The sequence below is a fragment of the Cryptomeria japonica genome, chromosome 9 (assembly GCF_030272615.1).
Source record: "Cryptomeria japonica chromosome 9, Sugi_1.0, whole genome shotgun sequence".
Classification (NCBI taxonomy): Eukaryota; Viridiplantae; Streptophyta; class Pinopsida; order Cupressales; family Cupressaceae; genus Cryptomeria; species Cryptomeria japonica.
The window spans coordinates 613,369,026-613,388,693 of NC_081413.1; the positions used below are offsets into that span (position 1 = coordinate 613,369,026).

At 37.4% G+C, this 19,668-nt stretch overlaps 1 protein-coding gene across 2 annotated transcripts in view; it reads right to left on the reverse strand.

Moving 5' to 3' along the window:
* The window catches only part of LOC131042833 (uncharacterized), a 53,492-nt gene that overhangs the window by 20,385 nt on the left and 13,439 nt on the right, over nucleotides 1-19,668 (reverse strand). Inside the window, exons 4-6 of one of the 2 annotated variants that reach the window (XM_057976152.2) lie at nucleotides 6,343-6,387; nucleotides 6,010-6,172; nucleotides 4,371-4,738 (exon numbers count right to left, since the gene is read on the reverse strand). In XM_057976152.2, the coding sequence (XP_057832135.1) occupies nucleotides 4,371-4,738; nucleotides 6,010-6,172; nucleotides 6,343-6,387 (576 nt within the window). Of the gene's footprint in view, nucleotides 1-4,362; nucleotides 4,739-6,009; nucleotides 6,173-6,342; nucleotides 6,388-19,668 lie in introns of both variants that reach the window. The other variant, XM_057976153.2, reaches the window with a different exon arrangement.

Genomic DNA, 19,668 nt, shown 5'->3' on the forward strand with positions numbered 1-19,668 from the left:
TTGAAGGTAAAGTACTTGCTTGGCCTAAGAAATCTAGTTTCAAATCTGCTCATGTTATTGGAAATAGATATGACAGTTTGTATAAACTCTCCACTAACCCTATTCAAGCCCTCATTAATGAGGCTCCTGAATCCTGTGAGCTATGGCATAGAAGACTTGGACACTTACACTTTCAAGTTCTTCCCTCTCTTGGAAAGATAGTTAAAGGTATGCCTAAACTCGGTAAATTTCATGATGATTCATGTAAAGGTTGCGCTATGGGTAAAAATGTTAAAAGTCCTTTTTGTAAAAGTGAAAGTAGAACTAAAGAAAAACTAGAACTTGTTCATTCTGATTTATGTGGCCCTATGTCTATAGCTTCTCCTAGTGGATTTCTCTATTATGTAATTTTCATAGATGATTTCTCAAGGAAAACTTGGATCTATTTCTTGAAGTCTAAAGAATCTGATGAAGTCTTGAGTAAATTTAAAGCGTTTAAGGCATTGGTTGAAAACATCTCTGGTAAAAGAATTAAATGCTTAAGGTCTAACAATGGAGGTGAGTATACCTCTGGCAGATTTCATGATTTTTGTATTGAGTTAGGAATTAAGAGGGAGTTTTGTGTTCCCTACAATCCTCAACAAAATGCAGTTGCTGAAAGAAAGAATAGGACTATTGTTGAGGCTACAAAGGCAATGATCTATGATCAAGACTTACAAACTTTTCTTTGGGCTGAGGCTTCTAGAACAGCAGTCTACATTCAGAATAGATGTCCCCACCGTAAACTAAAGAATATGACGCCTGAAGAAGCCTTCTCAGGATTCAAACCTGACATCAGCCACTTGAGAATTTTTGGAAGTCATGTATATGTTCATGTGCCTAAAGAAAAACGAACTAAGTTAGAGCCCTCCGGAAAAAAAGGAATGCTAGTTGGATACAATGAATCCTCCAAAGCCTCCAGGATCTACATTCCATGTCAAAGGTATGTTGAGGTAAGGAGGGATGTTACTTTTGAAGAAGATATTGCCTTTAAGAAATCAAAAGGTTCTCTTGTTATTGATGAAGTTAATGACAATCAAGATATGAATGTTGAAACTAACCCTGAGATTCAGAGGGAGTCTGTCGTGTCTTCACCACAAGAAGAGCAGGATGATCCTCTTGAACCTATGAATCCCACGGATATACCTAGTGACATTGTTGTTAGCAAAAAGAGGCCACTTTGGGTAAGAAACACCATTCAAGAAGCTGAAAGATTTGCAGCTCCCAGTGGCACTTTCAGAGAAACCAAGAGACCTCAAGTATTCTCCAACTATGTTGCATGATCGATCTCATTGAGTTTGAGCCATGCAATGTTGAAGAAGCCTTGAACCATCATGCCTGGAAGCTCGCTATGGATGAAGAGTATCAGTCAATCATCAAGAATGATGTTTGGGACATTATGCCTAGACCCAAAGGTAAATCTGTTGTTTCCTCTAAATGGTTATTTAAAATTAAACATAATGTTGATGGTAGTATTGAAAAATATAAAGCTAGATTTGTAGCTCGTGGTTTTTCTCAAAAGGAAGGCATAGACTATGAAGAAACATTTGCTCCCGTTGCTAGATATACCTCTATTAGAACTATAATAGCTATTGTTGCAGCTAGAAGTTGGAAGCTACATCAAATGGATGTTAAGACTGCCTTCCTTAATGGTGTCATTGAGGAAGAAGTCCATATTGAACAACCTAAGGGTTATGAGATTTAGGATAGAGAAACTCATGTTTGCAGATTGAAGAAAGCTCTATATGGCCTCAAGCAGGCCCCTCGTGCTTGGTATGAAAGAATTGATAAGTATTTGTAAGTTTAGGGTTTTGTAAAAATGATGTTGACTCTAAAATTTACTTTAAGGTATCTAATGATGAAATGCTAATTCTAGTTCTATACGTGGATGATTTATTTCTTACTGGGAAAGATGAGCTTATCATTAGATGTAAGAAAGAATTAGCTTCAGAATTTGAAATGAAGGACTTAGGTCTAATGTATTACTTTCTAGGTCTAAAAGTTTGGCAAAGATCTAATGAAATTTTTCCAAGTCAAGGAAAATATACTATTGATATTTTGAAAAGATTTAGAATGATGGATTGTAAACCTATGTCTACTCCTATGGAATCTAACTTAAAGAAGTTGAGTGTTTCTGCAGCTAACTCTGATTTTGCAGATCCATCGAAGTACAGGCAGTTGATTGGATCATTGATGTATCTAGTTAACACTAGACCAGACATATGCTATGCAGTGAATGCTCTCAGCCAGAGCATGAGCATGCCCAAACATGTTCATCTTGTTGCAGCCAAGCACATCCTAAGATACTTGCGAGGCACAGTTGGTTATGGGCTGAAGTATCCACTTAACACTTCAATAACCTTGGAAGGTTATTCAGATGCAGATTGGGTTGGAAGTGTCAAAGACAGGAAAAGCACTTCTGGCATTTGTTTTAGTTTAGGATCCGCAGTGATCTCTTGGGCTTGCAGAAAACAATCCTCTGTTGCACTAAGTATTGCTGAAGCTAAGTATATTGCAGCAAGTGTTGTTTCTAGAGAAGCAGTGTGACTTCATAAGCTTCTTGCTAGGTTGTTTGGACAACCTTGGGTACCTACAGTTATACATTGTGATAATCAAAGTTGTATCAAGATGTTTGTCAATCCAGTGTTTCATGACAGGTCAAAACATGTGGAAACTCATTATCACTTCATTCGAGATATGGTGCAAAGAGATACTATTCAGCTGAAGTATGTCAGCACTGATGATCAGATTGCAGATATCCTCACCAAGCCTCTATCCAAGGTGAAGTTTGTGTACTTCACAGACAGGCTTGGGATTTCAAAAAATGAGACCTTGGTTGAGAGGGAGTCTCATCCCCAGTGATGCATTGTGTTGCATAAACCACCCTCTGCGAGCAATGTAAGATGGTATTCTTCTCAGGGAGAAGAGTAATTGTTACCATCCTCTGCGGGCAATGTAAGATGGTAGAAAAGATCCTCACCACCCTCTGCGGGCAATGTAAGGTGGCTTCAGTCTTTGCTTGTGTGCAAGATGAAAAGATCTTTTGTTATGTAATTCCAATCTTTGCTTGTGTGCAAGATGGAAGACCTTTGATTATGTAATTCCATTCTATGCTTGTGTGCAAGATGGAAGTCTACTATGTTTTGATTATGTAATCCATTCCTTGCTTGTGTGCAAGATGGAAGATAGCGATATTCTGATTATATTCTCTTCTCCCTAATTAAGAGGGAGTGTTAGTTTTTAATTAGGGTGAAGAGCGGATTCCAATTGCCTATGGCAACATTGGAATCCGCTCTTTAGGGCTGGGCCCCTTCTCACACGCCACCCTCCAAATAGGGCAGACCCTATATCTCACGTCACTTGATGTGCCTTTCATGAAACGTGTTAAGGAAATAATTAATAAATAAAATATAATTATACTAGCCGACTTAGAGGTTTACCATCAAGAGGAAGATATATATGTGTGTGCTTCAAGATGAAGTAAAGGTATTCATATCTCACACATATCAGCAAATGCAATCTGCTCTGCTCCTAAATGTGATCTGCCCTCCTACACTGGGCAAACCTGCTCCTTGGTGAACTGCAAGAACATTTAGTTATATGCTGCTTCAGCCTGTTGAAGTTATCTTCTGCTGATTGGTGTCTTGGTCATCTACAGCCAGGGCATCATTCTACATCACCTTGGCAACTTGCTGTTTGGACAGCAATCAGAGATAAGTGTTGTAATCAGAACTTATGCTTAATACATAATCAGATCTGAGGATCTTTCTTGCTGGGTTTTTCCTCCCAGGAGGTTTTCCCAGGGTACTTGTGTGTTGTGATTTTGTTCTGTTCATTTCTCTCCTTTTGCTTAATTCTGGAAAATCCTAACACTAACAGCAATCAACATTAATCTGGAAATTAATATAAATTTCTATTTTCTGAGTATTGTATTAATTTAAAAGACTAAATTCAACAATTTTGAGCAAGGCGATTGGAGATGAAGCGACCGGGGATGAAACGATGGCGTGGTACAGAATGGTTATGGGAATGAGGACTGGCAGAACGGGTTTGAGGCCTCTGAGTTTTTTTGTGTCTCTTAATTGTGCAAAACATTTTGTATTAACAATTATTTATAATATACATCAAGATTTTTTCGCATTTTGACTGATAGACCAACCTGGAGCTCTTGCTCGGTGGTCTATCGCACCTATTGTACCTCTCTTTTGAATATTAATACAATTTCACAATCTCAGTTGGATCTTACCGATCAAAAAAAAAATTGAGCAATTAATTGTTTTATAATTTATTAAGATTCTACAACATTTTAGAAAGAAGGAAGAGAAGCTAAGAAATCAATCTGACCTACTTACCCTGTCTGCACCATAAAAAGGTTGAAATCAGCAGGATTTGGCAGAACTCCCATAGCTTTACTTTCCAACTGGTGCTTGAAATCTGCTCTTGCAACCCGCACATCAAATCCAACAATCCTTTTGTCTGCACCTGCTGACAATACAATTTGTTTTTGCTGCAGCCCTGCTACTCCCATAACAGCTGAAGAGTGTTGGTTTCTGTGCAATGTTTTTGGTTTCCAACCACCTCCACCCTCCTTCTCAGTCCACATAATCACAGCATGATCACTGCCCCCAGTAGCAAAGCACAAATCTTCCCAGGGCATAAATGATATACTATTCACAATACCTTTTATGTGGGGCTTCTCTTCCAAGAAGGTTACCTTTTTCTGCATATCCAACATCAGAGAAGACATTTCAGTAGGTCATTATATTTAATAATCTAAAGTTAAACAGATGATACAGACAGCAGAAATAAATGGCCAAAAACAAAAGAACAGCCCTCGTGCATTCTCACTTTACACATGTGATAACATGAGAGTGAACAAAATACTTCCTACTTAAGGAGGAAATAGAAGCATGGCATACAAATTAAGCATACCAAAATCTATATAAAATAATGCAGAACTGGAATGATAGGATCAGCTCCTTCTTAGGTCAAACTTCTAACAAATTCTTAAGAAATGAAATTATAAAAGAGAATATTGCACTAGAAAGAAATCAAGAAGTACAATTTGATATTGCAATGGAAAGAAATCAAGGAAACTTCCAACAAATTGTAAAGTTAAACAGATGATACAGACAGCAAAAATAAATGGCCAAAAAAACAAAGAACAGCCCTGGTGAATTCTCACTTTACGCATGTGACTACATGAGAGTGAACAAAATGCTTTCTTCTAAAGGAGGAAACGCAAGGATGTCATACAAATCAAGCATACCAAATCTATATTGAATAATGCAAAACTGGAATAATAGGATCAGCTACTTCTTAGGTCAAACTTCCAACAAACTCTCAAGCAATAAAATTATAAAGAGAATATTGCACTGGAAAGAAATCAAGGAAACACAAGGTGACAGCATTAAATACTATAGGGACAGCATTTTTTTTCAATTTGAAGCAGAGTTGCATGCAAACAGATACGGTTTCTATATTTACATATTTTATTATTTACAGATCAAAACTGATAAACATAATGTCTATAATTCAAGTATTTATTTTTATTTTTACAATGGTTTCTGTATTTATTTCATATAACATTTTACTTTATATTTGCATTTTAGTGATTTAAGTGTATTCTGTGAGGTACAGTTTTTTATAATAAGTTTTCTTGGTAGATTTTGAAAAAAAAAAATTGAACCCTGAGCTGGATATGTCTCTAAATGTTGTGGTAACGTATCCTGAAATGTCGGCTATTGCCTAAATATGGGCTCATATATGGATGCATCTAGATACAGTATCCATTCTGTATCCAGGCATATCATATTCTGATTCAGTATCCAATATGTTTATAAATGCATCTTAGCATGCAAGGGAACATATCAGACAACTCTGCCTTGCAGACAACATAAATGACTTAGAAGCTAAATATGTTATATATTACCCCAAGCAGAAATCAGTTTTGCGGAGAATTCTTTTCATTAGGTTGAGCTTCTGATTTACCTTAGAAACATTCAGATTTATAATCGATACTTGGTTGTCTCCACCATCTGCAGTGTATGCCAAGAACAAGCTATCTCCATATGGATGCCAGGTCATGTCTTCTGGCCATCTTCTTTGTACAGGAGATTGGCAATCAGTTGTACTAAGCAAGGATGCATGCAATCTGTCAAAAAGCAACTGAAATATCAAAACACAATTATTTGACTTACTTAAACAACAAAAGGCAAGACATGAATAAATTGAAGCAAAAAACCCATTATACAAGGGTGAACCATATATGTCAGTGAAGTGTGCTTCTCGAAGCGTAAAAGAAACATATAACAAATCGCATACCCTTTGCCTTGAAGTTGCCAGAGATTTACAAGCCCATCCAATGCACTGCAGCAAGAAGACAAACCAACAATTAAATTATAACTGAATAAAAATATATGAAATAAAACATAATAAAATGGCTTTCTAACATTAAAAATCATTTGAAATAACATTTTTGCTTCTTCATATGAAAAATTAAATCATTGTCACCTCTAATATTAAATAGAAGTATCAAGAATAAACGCCAAGACAACTATACAAGAAATATAAAAAAAATGTCTGTTCCACTCAAATTTATGTCCAAATAATACAAAACATAGAAGTGACAGTTGAACAAAAAAAATTGCTTTCCAATTCCACTTGCAACAAACAATGTTTCCTTATTTGTCAATTTAAGCACAAAGCAAGGAAAATTAATTCTATTCTATTTTTAAAAAGTTTCTATTTCTCTTACAACCACACAGATAGACATGTTTTCGATGCTCAATGTTGTCATAGGAACAATCCAAGTTCCTCAAAATTTTGTAAATTGGTCCATGACATTTTTAGTATATCTAAATTGCTTTCGTTAACAATAATAATCACATCAAGCTTTCAAGAATAGAATTTGGACGGTATACCGTCCTAAAAGGAAAAACCAATTGTCAATCACATGTCAATAAAATGTGAGATTACTGAGATTTTAAAAGCTCTGATACCAGGTTCTTCTGTAAGCAGTGGTGGTCCCTGTTCAGTGTGGTACACATTTGAATTTAATGTGAATTCACTGCCATCTGCAGGTCCTGCCTGGGTTCATCTGAGATAAACCTCAGCAAGACCTGCAGGATCCTGGCCATACCCAGGTACCTGTGACCTCTACAAAAAAACTTGTCAATGAAAAACCAGAAAATTTGATCTGTCATTTCACAGATTTGGTTGGATTTTTCCTAAAACCTGCTTATTGCAAGGCTTGATCACCTAGATGTTTTTCGCTTGGAAGGTTTATGTTGACTTCTTTTTTCACATTTTGCCAACTTGGAGTGATTGGGGATTGTTCATCACTTAGCATGCTCAAGCAGGTTTGTAGTTTGCATCTGATTTATTGTTGGATGCATGCCTAAAAAGATTGGATTTCTGTTCCACATATTCTATACTGAGCAGTTCCATACCATTAACTGTTTTAATTTTCAAAGAGCTTATTCATGAGACACACAATACATGGATTTCTTTTGAGGGGTAGTTGTTAGCCAGGATAGTTTTTCCTTTTTTCACATTTTGCCAACTTGGAGTGATTGGGGATTGTTCATCACTTAGCATGCTCAAGCCGGTTTGTAGTTTGCATCTGGTTGGTTTGTTGGAGGCATGCCTAAAAAGATTGGATTTCTGTTCCACATATTCTATACTGAGCAGTTCCATACCATTAACTGATTTAATTTTCAAAGAGCTTATTCATGAGACACACGATACATGGATTTCTTTTGAGGGGTAGTTGTTAGCCAGGATAGTTTTTTCTGCCAGAGGATGATGACCGTTTTTTATACTTAGTTGACCTCCAGGAGAGAAACTGCACACAAACATTTTGAATCAACATATCCTACTTGTCATTGCCCATCATTCAGGTGAAAACATTTTCAGGGTTTAGAATTCCATAGTTCAAACCTCACATGGATAGTCTTTGGAAATGGAATCCTTTTCTTGCTTCACAAATTTCACAAGATGGCTCAGAGTTGTCAAGCATTCTATTTTGAACATATGCAATAAACATCAATAGTTTTGATAAAATCTTTAACTTTAAGCATAAAATTATTACTTTATTAGTTGTGTTTTATGTTTACTTTTGTATATTTGGTGCAAATTATGGCTATTTTGTATAATTTAACATTTTACATATTTTTTTCTGTGAATGTACCAAAGCCATACTGATTTTCTCAAGTGAGAAAAACAGAAAATAGCCATACACAGACTGGCAACTTAGTTTAGAAAAAAGCACGTCATTGAAATAAATGCACTATAATACAAGGCCTAGAGGTAGTGTCCTTTTTAAAAGCAATCTCTGATCAAAAAAATGGGTCTGTTTTTGACATCTGGACCAGTGCGGCCATGTCATAAGTGCAGCTCTGTTGCAGGGCCAAAAACAGCAATCAAATGGAGTTGGAAGCTGAATATTCTTTCATGTTCATGTTCCCCTTGGAGAACAATGCAATTTCAAAACAAATGGCATCACATTTTGATGCCTCAATGTGAAAATTATGGCTCCAGAAATATTGTTGCTGAAAATGTTGTAAAAACCAATAGAACACAAAATATTATTATTTATTAGATATGAGGATACCGATTACAATGAGGATCATCTCCTTACATAGAGTTTAGAGGGTAAAACCAAATAAACATGCAAAAGGATAAACATGACATTAGTCACTCTAAACACAAAAAATAGCAAATTAAAAATAGCAAACTCACTTAAGTCACTAAGGTGACTTTATTACAAAAGTAAGCCTTATCTTCTAATAACCATTTAATATTATTCCAATTCCCCCTCTTAAGGCTTACTAAAATTAAACATAACAAACTAACATAGAGCATATCAAACTAAAAACGCCCGAACCATGAATTCACCATTATTCAAAAACTATATTTTGAAAGCAGACCATAAACTAGGTAGAATTCCATCAAACTGCCTCTAACCGTCGAAAAGGTGTAGTTCCTGAGCTGAATTCCCACATTGCCACCTCCCTATACTCCCAAATCATTGATCCTTTGAACCATTAGACAACAATCCATTCCAAGCTACACTCACAGAGCTTCATCAAGTTGTCTCATGACAATCATAAGGGGATGCTCCCAAGATCCACAAACTCCCAAGCTAAGTGGGCAAACCATCCATTATGAACTTTACCTGTACTGCCTTTGTTGAACCTAAGGCAAGACTAAGAGGGGAGGGTGGATCAGTCCGGAACTTCAAAATAGATTAATTATAGTAAACATTCAACCATGCAAAACACTACTGAAAAACTTACTAACCATCAACACATGAACACCAAATTTTACGTGGAAAACCCAAACTAGGAAAAACCACGGTGAAAATCTAACTCACAATATGAATAATAATGATTACAAAGTTTTAGGCTCACTGCCAAGGGGCAAAAGCACCTGATGGACTTGCATAACTAAGGTGCACAACCTTAGGCAAGATACAAAATAAGGACTTGCTCAGCTGAGGCTCACTGCTTTAAGGCAAGATACAAAACTGCAGCTAGAAGACTCACTATCATTCAGCAATAGCAGAAATAGTAGAACTAATATGAAAAGGATCTCCTGAACATGAAATTGTCCTTGAACAACAAAATCAAGCTACCAATATCATGGCAAATATCTATGAACATTGTCTCTATCTTTGCACACTGTCTTCCTGAATATATCACCTTCAAAGCTTTTCACAAGCTCAAATCTGCTTGCATATCATTTGCATACACTTCTCATCAATTCACACACATTCCACTCATTCTACTCATTCCACTACTCAACTCATCCATCCGCACTCCTTAAATATGAAATAGAGCATCAAAAACCTAATTCAAGGTCAGCCAAAATAGAATGAACATTATTGCAAAAAATAAACCACCTCGACTAAAAATACTCAAGGCGGTCCACTCTAGGAGAAAGAGGGGACCCAAATACATAATAAAACATCGTTCCAAGATGGATCCAATGATCTGCACACGCTAATACATCCTCCAAGGTCAGCACCAAACGAAACATGTAGATAGGCATTAAAGCATGTCAAACAATTGGCCAAAAAGATATCTTCCGATGCAAATACTCCATGCGGATCTCCACACACCAAGGTGAGACCCAAAACAATATTCCAACTTGTCATCCAAAGCATATCTGGATCAAAAACATGATCCAAATAAGATTAATCGGACACATTGAACCACAACATAACTGAATATATCACTCAAATCAACATAACTCACTTGTGAAACACAAACACCACAAGAAAATCATATAGAGAATACTGTCAGAACCATATAGTCACATCCACTGAACCACAACAAAAGCTTCAACATATCCAAAGACCACTGAAGACTTTCCGTGTTGATGTATGTAGCTAGGTCGGAGCCCTTCTAGGGCCGACCTCTCCGACCTAGCACACCTTGCACGTTTTGTTTAGCCATGTCCTATCTTGTGTAACGTGTGGGGCTATTTGAGTTTGGCGCCAACCTTATGTTTTGCATTATAATTAATTTACCTAGCCGACCTAAGGCAAATTGGAAGGCTAGTGTCACATATATATGTAATGTCAACCTCATTGCAATCACACACATTCAGCAACTACATTCCTATTTCGGTATCCTACAGCAAAGTATCTCTGTGATCAGCGAATCATATTTAGAAGACAGCAAACATTTCAGCAACTACATTCCTATTTTGGTATCCTACAGCAAAGTATCTCTGTGATCAGCGAATCATATGTAGAAGACAGCGAACATTAGTAGAAGCACAGCGAACACCTTTGGAAGCATAGTGAGCACCTTTGGAAGGTCAGCGAACTCCATCCAAGGGCAGTGAACCTCTCTGCAACTGTTCTTTCTGACAGCAGTCTTCATTTGGAAGGTCACCGAACTATACTTGAAGGCTGTGCACATCATTCTAGATCAGAGAACTTCATCCTTGTGACAGCAACACCTGTATTTCAGATAAGTTCATCATTGCAGTCTGCCCTAGGTTACTGTGCATAGTTTGCTGATAGCTTCAAGTATTGAAGCTCATTGTAAAGATACATTTGGTTATTGCCTAATAAAGATCTGAGATTTGTTGCTGGGTTTTTCACCTCCAAGAGGGAGGTTTTCCCAGGGTATATTGGTGTTTATTGTGCACATTGACTTGTTTTCTGTCATTGCTATCTAATTTGCTACGGTCTGATCCTAAAACTAACATTCCGGACCAGTCTGACAGACACTCTACCTATCAAAAAGTAGTAACAACTGACTTCTGCAAACCACAAACTAGAAAACCAAACCAAGCTGTCAATGAGACATTAAAAACTCTTTCCTGCATATTTCTACAACCAACACCAAAAGATTTCCACCAACTGCAACACGAATACAAGATACATCCAAACCACAATCCATCTGGACAATCAAGTTTGACATCAATGACAACCACACAAACCCATATTTCCAACAACCTTCCTGCCTCTCTTCTAAGTGCTAAACTTCTTAAAACATGTGCAATTTGTCAATCATCTTGGCATAGTAATCTTTCTAGGCTCAACTGGAAATGCATCTAGAGGATCTTCAACATGGTGACAAATAGTGTCACCATTAGCTTCAAGAAGTCCCTCAACACATTTCACTTTATGATACCCATAGGCAAAGTACATGGCTGTCCTGTATCAAGTAAAAGGACATTTGTCAATTCCTCAACATTACCAACACTAGCTGCATGATGGGAAAATAGCTTATCTTTACATTTGTACCCATACTCTTCTTCAATGTCATCTTCATTGTGTTGGTTATTTAAAGCAGCTCTAGTGAAAAGGACACCAAATGCAATTATTGGTCAATGATGCTACTACCCTCATTGCAAAAGTAGAACTCCTTGGATGTATGCATCTACTTCTTTCATTCAGTCTAACTTCATTAGCCTTGTTATGCTTTGTTTGAGTTACAATGTCTAATACACAGGCTATCATATCCAAAACAATCTCTAGAATGCAAATTCATGCCATTGATTTCTTCATCTTACGATACAATCCTACAAAATTTCAAACCCTAGCTGCCTTGAAAAAACAGCTCACAAACAGCTCCCAATTTTTAAAACCCTAATTATTGTGATCTCCAAAACCCTAGCCATAGTTTGTAAAACTCTAGTCATTGTGGATGGGAAAACCCTAAGCATTGGTTTGGAAAACCTAGCCACGAACTATCCAAAACTGGATTAAAGCCCTTTAAAAAAATATTTTTAAAACCATGAATGCTATAACATAAACATCTGCCCTAGCCACCAAACTGTGATTCCTTTTTGGGAGACGTGATTTGCATATGAACACCTGCAATTTTGCAGATCGGCACAATTTTTTTTACAGATTTTGTCATGATTTATACCTAAATGACTCTACCCTTCTAGTCGCAATTTACAACTTCAATCCCTGTGAATTTTCTCAAGAAAAATTCCCCAAAATCCACCAGAAACACTTGGTACCATTTAACTCATAAAAAAACCTCTGCTTTTTCAATAACAAAATCACCCAAAACTTTAAATCACTGAAATTTTACTTAATAAATCTGTCATGATTTTTAGCAGATTGGGGACTGCAAATTTCTGAAAGATGTGGACATGATTTTCCAGAAATACCTACATGATTTGATCTTCAATCCCTTGCATCTGCAGCAGCACACTGATAAAAACTCTTTTTCACATAATTCCCTGCTCTAATACCATGTTGTAAAAACAAATAGAATACAAAATATTATGACTCTATTAGATATTAGGATACCGATTACAATGAGGTTCATCTTATTATATAGAGTTTAGAGGATAAAACCGAGTGACCTAGCAAAAGGATAAACATGACATGAATCACCCTAAACACTAAATATAACAAACAAACAGTAAACTCATTTATTTAAGTCACTAAGATGATTTTATTACAGAAGTACATGATTCACCTTAAACACTAAATATAACAAACAAATGAAGTCACTTCAAGTCACTAAGGTGATCATATTACAAAAGTAAGTATTACTTCTAATAATCATTTAATATTATTCTAATAGGATTGAGACAGTTTTCAGCATAAGTTGTACAGTTTGTAACCCACATAAATGATGGCTGGGCTATTTTGGAAGCTAATTAAGGTTCTATAGTCATCCTATGTGACAATATAAACATCCTACAAGCATCCAAAGCATAACAGCAATGACATAAATGACAAAATTGCCATGTTTGATTAAAAAATGCCCAAAGAGTGACTTTTGGCACTCCAAAGTTGGTGATCCTTTGGTTTTGGCATTTGATCATGTATTTTGACCTGTGGGAAGCTGAGGGGATGTCTTAGATACTTTCTCCACACCTAGAAGAGGTTAAAAACTTGTATAGATAGTTTAGAGCTATGTTTGGTAAGACATAGCATATCTGTGCAAACCTGAATGGCAGGGGAGTGCTTGTTGAGGTGTTTGTGAGCTCTTTAATGCACTGTGGAGCTTGTTGAGATGAGGTTGAACTTTCTTTTCGCATAGTGGAATGGGAAGTATTTTGCTTCTAGACTGGGATTTTTGACCCAAAGAGGGTTTTCTCCAGGTTCAAATGTTAGTCTCGATTTAAACATGTTTGAAAGTGTTTTATTTTTTGTTAATGTTTAATCACTTTGTATATGATTAATACATGCTTAGGTTGATTAAATTATTAAAAAAATTAGGTGCATATTGTTGCTTGATTGAGGCCTTCACATCAAAGTAATATGTTGCTAAGGGGTAGGGTGTGGCATAGCCACCCTGTTCACAGATCAATCTCCATTGGCAATGATTAATCTGCAAGTATAGACAACAAGAAGATTACCTCAGGATCAACTTATGGTTTCTTCAGACTTAGTTCCTACATGCAAACAACCTAATCCTAAGAACCCTAGGAATAACTAGGACATTCCCCCTTAATGAACAGGACACTCTAATGGGGGAGCAAGCCACACTCTTAGCCAGAGAAAATAGACAATGAGCATTTTTATGCAAAATCAAGAGATCCACCAAGGAAATATACACAAGAAAGTTAGAAACACAAAAAAGCAAGTTTTTAAGAAAAGAGCAATATCATAAAAATAACTACCAGAAAAAACTATATGCTATATAGTACTATGACTCCAAACACCAATAACCAGTAAAATAGACTCAATGTCGATAAAATTGCAAGACAAATAAAACAAACCAGGCCAAAATAATAATAAGTGACTCCACTAAATGTCCATGTTACAAGTATGGAAGCAATTCAAATTAATCTTCTGATGCTGATAAGCTTGTACATTGCAAATATGGGGTAGAGGAATGTAAAGAGACAAGTAGAAACTATAAGGTCAAAGGTTGTGTGTTCGAACAAAAGGTTGATGATAATTTGTAGAATGCATTTATGTTATCAGCCAAACAACTTTGCAAGATAAGCACATTACAGTTGAAGAGGAATGCTCACACTCATTTCATAACGTTGACCTATTTCTTATCCTGAAGTTCCTTAAATTATAATAACATTCTAATATTATTCTCAGTCAGCCTCTATGCAATGGGTTTGGTAATGTGAGCTTTGATCCTTGTAGAAGTTAATGGTGAACTCCCAACACCCCAGGAGCTGCTGCTAGACCAAAATATCTTCCACAAGAGAAAGAATGGCAAGAATATCTTGCTCAATTATGGATGCTCAAATGATTGATTGAATATGAAACATACAATAAGATGCCTTGCTTATAAAGACAGATTGAGACATAAGTTAGACAAAATTATGACACGTCTCAATCCTATGTTATGCGACAACTAAAGTGTCAATTATTAAATGACCTAGGTAACTAAAAGTAAATGTCAAAAGTTAAGATCTTATGACAACTAACACCTTCTAGTCAGATTCTCTAGGACCTAGGTAAACTTAAGTATGTGAATAGAACACACTAATGAACTAGTTGGGTAAAACACCTTATTCACACCAACACCTCCCCTTAAGTGCAACTAAGGGAGTGGTTTAGTATGTAAATGATGCTAGGTACCCATGTAGAATGCAATTTCTGACAAACAAAGAAAAGGAGAAAAGAATCAAACAAGGATGACATATGGAGGACTCAATGATACCCCCAAGTACTACATCCATCATGAGTATAGAATCAATGATCCCCCCATAAGAGGGAAAGAAAGAGACAAAATAGCCCCCCACAATGTGTAATATCCTGCAAAAATGGTGAGTGTTTGAAGACGGAACATAGTCCAATGCCAGCAAACAACATTTCTCCCCTTGGGGAGAAACGATAAACCATGTACAAATGCAAGAATGGTTCCAATTCCGGATAGGAATTGGTATGAAGAAGAATCCAAATGTATGAATATGTCTCTGAAATCTACTCGTGTAATGCCACAATCCGATCAGGTACAAGCCTAATCAAAATAGAAGGTGACAAACCAGTTACAAAAGGAAACTGATATTGAACTAGCTCCAAAGACAACGATGATGTGACAACACTTGTGCCATGATTGTCATCAAATCAAAGAGATAGCCCCTCAAATTGATCCTCCAAATCTAAGATGTGAGACTCCACAAACAAAGATGCAAAGAGCCATGGAAGATTCTAATCAGGCATAACATTGAACACTCAGTTCCCAAACAAGGTAAGTCTTGGAAATCTTTACCCCTGGAGGACCTGGTGCAGGGTCCTTTGTTGTCAAGCCTACAGGTTCGGTTGTTTTCAAGGCACTTTGGAGAGCTTGGGAAGGAGTAAGACACCTCATCTCTAACAGGGGCATAATTGATGAAGATCTATTGATTTGTGGTGGTCGTTCTGTTTGGTGGAATCTATATCATAAAGAAAAACCACTTGCTGTCACACAGGGATGCTCGGCTAAGAGCTGGGCTTGTAAAGGTATTAAATGCTTCAATGACATACTTAGAAATGGACATCTGATTTCTTGGCCGGAATTCTGCAATGAGTTTGATATACCCCCAAATCAATGGAGAACCTATTCTATGTTAAGAAAAGCATGCTGTTCTCTCTCCCTCCCTAGATGTTGCTCTAATGATAATAAATGCACTCAGTTTGAGTGGAATAATGGTACTCCCTTCTATCAGATTAAAGCCAGTGATATCTACACCCAACTTGTGGACAAGGATGATATTTTGAGCCATATTAATAAAGTCTGGAATGTTAACATGGATAGTTCTAGATGGAACAAACTTATTGGCCATCTTTGGGCCAAGACTGCTGAACCTAAACAGAAATACTTCACTTGGGCCCTTCTTTTACACAGACTACCTATTATATCTTTCAGATGGTGATCCTCCTATTTGCTCTTGCTGCAAGGTTCCGGAGACTTTGAACCAGATGTTTTTTGACTGTTTATTTGCAAAGGAAATCTGGAAAATGTTTGGTATTTCAGTTAATGCTAGTATCATGAACTGGGAATGTGTTATTGGTTATGTGTCTGGGCTGTCAAAGAGTAGTAATGTCTTCTGGTCGGTGCTCTCTTCTGCTATACTGTGGTCACTCTGGAAATCTAGGAATAATGAATTTTTTAATGGCATTGCAAGAATCCTTACTGAGTCTCTCAGGAGGCTCATCTTTTATAATGTTTCCTTGCAGGTCACAGTGGTCATGAGAATATCCAGAAAGAAGTTTGAGCAACTGCTCGGAGATGGACAAGTTAGGATGTACACAAAGGAGATATCCCATGGATACACATGGCATAGAGCCTCAGAAGAAAAGAGTGCTTTTGAGACCAGACTTGCCAACTTTATAGCAGACCTGGAGCTCAAAAGGAGACAAACAGATACCATGCCAGTTGCACCTGTTGCAGTTGCTGTCCCAGGCACAGTGGAGTACATACCTGAAGCTATCCTGTTGACAGAATTTGCGAGACTGAGACAGATTTGGATGGAAGGCCAGCTTGGCTGGGTTGCTTGGATGGAGGAGGACAATCAGAATTTGCTTTTTGATTAGGCTATGTTATAGATTTTACATCTCCATTTTTGATATGTAATATGTTTTGATACTTTTGGGGTTGCATCCCCATCGTGACTCCTGATACTTTTCAATGGCTCCTGTTATACAGTTATACTCTCTTATATTTAATATAAAAAAAAAAAGATAATTAGAGACTTCTCCTACAACTCCCACTTCTCCAATTGAGATCACACATTCATCTTTTGTTGATACCATGTAGGCTCCCAACAACCTAGGAATCGCTGCTAGATCAAAATATCTTTCACAAGAGAGAAAATGGCAAGAACATCTTACTTGATAATGGATGCTTGAATGATTGATTGAATATGAAATATACAATGAGATGCCTTGCTTATAAAGACAAGATTGAAACATAGGATTAGACAATTATGAAATGTGTCTTAATCCTATGTTATGAGACAACTAAAGTGTCAATTAATGACATAGGTAACTAAAATTAAAAGTCAAAAGATAAGATATTATGACAACTAACACCTTCTAGAAAGATTCCCTAGGATCTATATAAATTTATGTATGTGAACAGGACCCACTAATTAGTTGGGTAAAATAACTTATTCACACCAACAGTGCTTAGATGAGTATCCAGGCAGGTGGTATTTGATTGTTTGTCGCTTGTACTACATAGCATGTTTTTTATAGTTAAAAAGGAAGAAGATTTTTCTTAAAGGGAATAAGTGTTTTCTTAATGATAATATATGGGTTATTTTTGGTGAAAGAATGACTGGTGATTTAATAAAGGGATCTATTGAAATACGCATTATTTTCTCCATCTGCCATCTCATATGCCTCAGCTCTAATTCTCATGTCATAAGTCAAAATATTCCTGATGATGTATATGAAATTATGAATATCTGATGCTAATCCTTGAATATCTCATAAGTCCCAAAATCGCATTTAAGATAACTCATACTATAGCAAAAGTAAAAACATGGCAATGGTCATTTTCTCTATCTACCATACTCCAACATAGTTCTCAATAAAGCAGATTGGAAACATGATGGGGATGCACTATTAGTATAACATTTAATGTGCAACAAAAGATGTGATTGTAAATATATTCATCCTGAACATCTTTACAGGGTTGAAAATAAATATAGAAAAGCCTTAAAAAGCTATTAATTGAAGTAAAAATTATAGATAAATTGTGGCTCTCCAAAAGGTTATGAATAAGCTAAAAAACCTTGCAGAAGGTTCATTGATAAGCCAGAAAATCCCTCCAACTGAAATGATAATTTGATGTTGTATTAACAAAGGAGAGGAAGGCTCCTTTGTTGGTGTAAATAATTATTCATCATGGATATTATTACACTTACTTAAGTTTACTTAGGAAATGCATTTCATAGTAGTTTGGGTATGAGACACTTAAGTGTTTGTGCCACATTGGGATAGTGTGTGTAGGAGAAATTCCACCTTTTATGGTGTTGATCTTGTTATTACACTATCATATCCACTTATAGTGGAGTGATAATTCCACCTTCGATGGGTGATCCACCTCATGTGGAATATTATATTATTTCTCCTACCTACCCACACCTATTTCCTACCTACCCTTGTTTCTCATTGAGCCACATGTCATGTTTGTGTGCTCATACATCCATATGGCTTTGCCTATATAAGCAGGCCTCTATTCATTGTATTGGTTAATCCAGTTGATTATTGTTGATCATTTCCATTGATGAGAATACAGTTTATTCTTGTTCTATATTGTGTCTCTATTTGTACATTTCATTGAGCTCTTGATCTTGGCAAAATCCAACATGGTATCAGAGCCATTGGGGCTTCATTGATTCGTCTTGAAGAGGCATTATTGCGACGTCAAGAGGCAGATCTGAGGAGCAGCATCTTTTGGAGGCATCCTAGACCAGATCCGACCTCGCCATTGCGTCCAAAAGGCCGTTTCCATGAATTTTGGTTATAAATTTGGCCTATTTTGGTGAGAAAATTTTTTTCTCCAATTTTGTCATAATCGTATGGATTTTCAATTTTTTTAATATATTTTTCAAAAAAAAAAAATTTGAAAAAAAATTCGAAATCAAAGAAAAAATAAACAAAAAAAAGCATTTGTTTGGGGGTCCGCAGACCCCCGTACCCCCATGACCCGCAAGTCGCAGGCACCGCCATACGTGTCAGAACCTGTCTCTGCCGTGCTCGCCGTACCTATTATTGCAGGTGTTGCAGGTTCGGACGCTGCTCGTACCGCACAGCGCCGTCGCCGGCACCTCCCCCGCTCCCCGGCCGCAGCTTCCTCCAGCGGCCCCCGCAGCGCCGCCCAGCTACCTGCCGGACTTCGTCGCTCCGCTCGCCGTCCAACAACACCCCCAGCGCGGGCTACTTCCTCCAGCGGCTCCCGCGTGCACCTCCAGCCGCCACCAGCGGCTCCTCCCGCCGCTCCGCCTCCGGGCACCGCCACACGGACACCAGACCACGAAGACCGGAGGACCGCGCCCGCCACGTGGCAAGCGGCCACTAGCCCGCGGTACAAACCGTACTGCCTAGTCAGCTTTTCCGTACGCCACATCAACAGTACGGCTTGCACAGTCAACGCGCCACGCAGCTCGTCCATACTTGCCCATGTCATCTGTCCGTACAGTACGGACGCCCAGTCAGCAGAAGGCAAAGTTTTTGCGACGGTCATACGGCCGTCAAATTTAACCCTG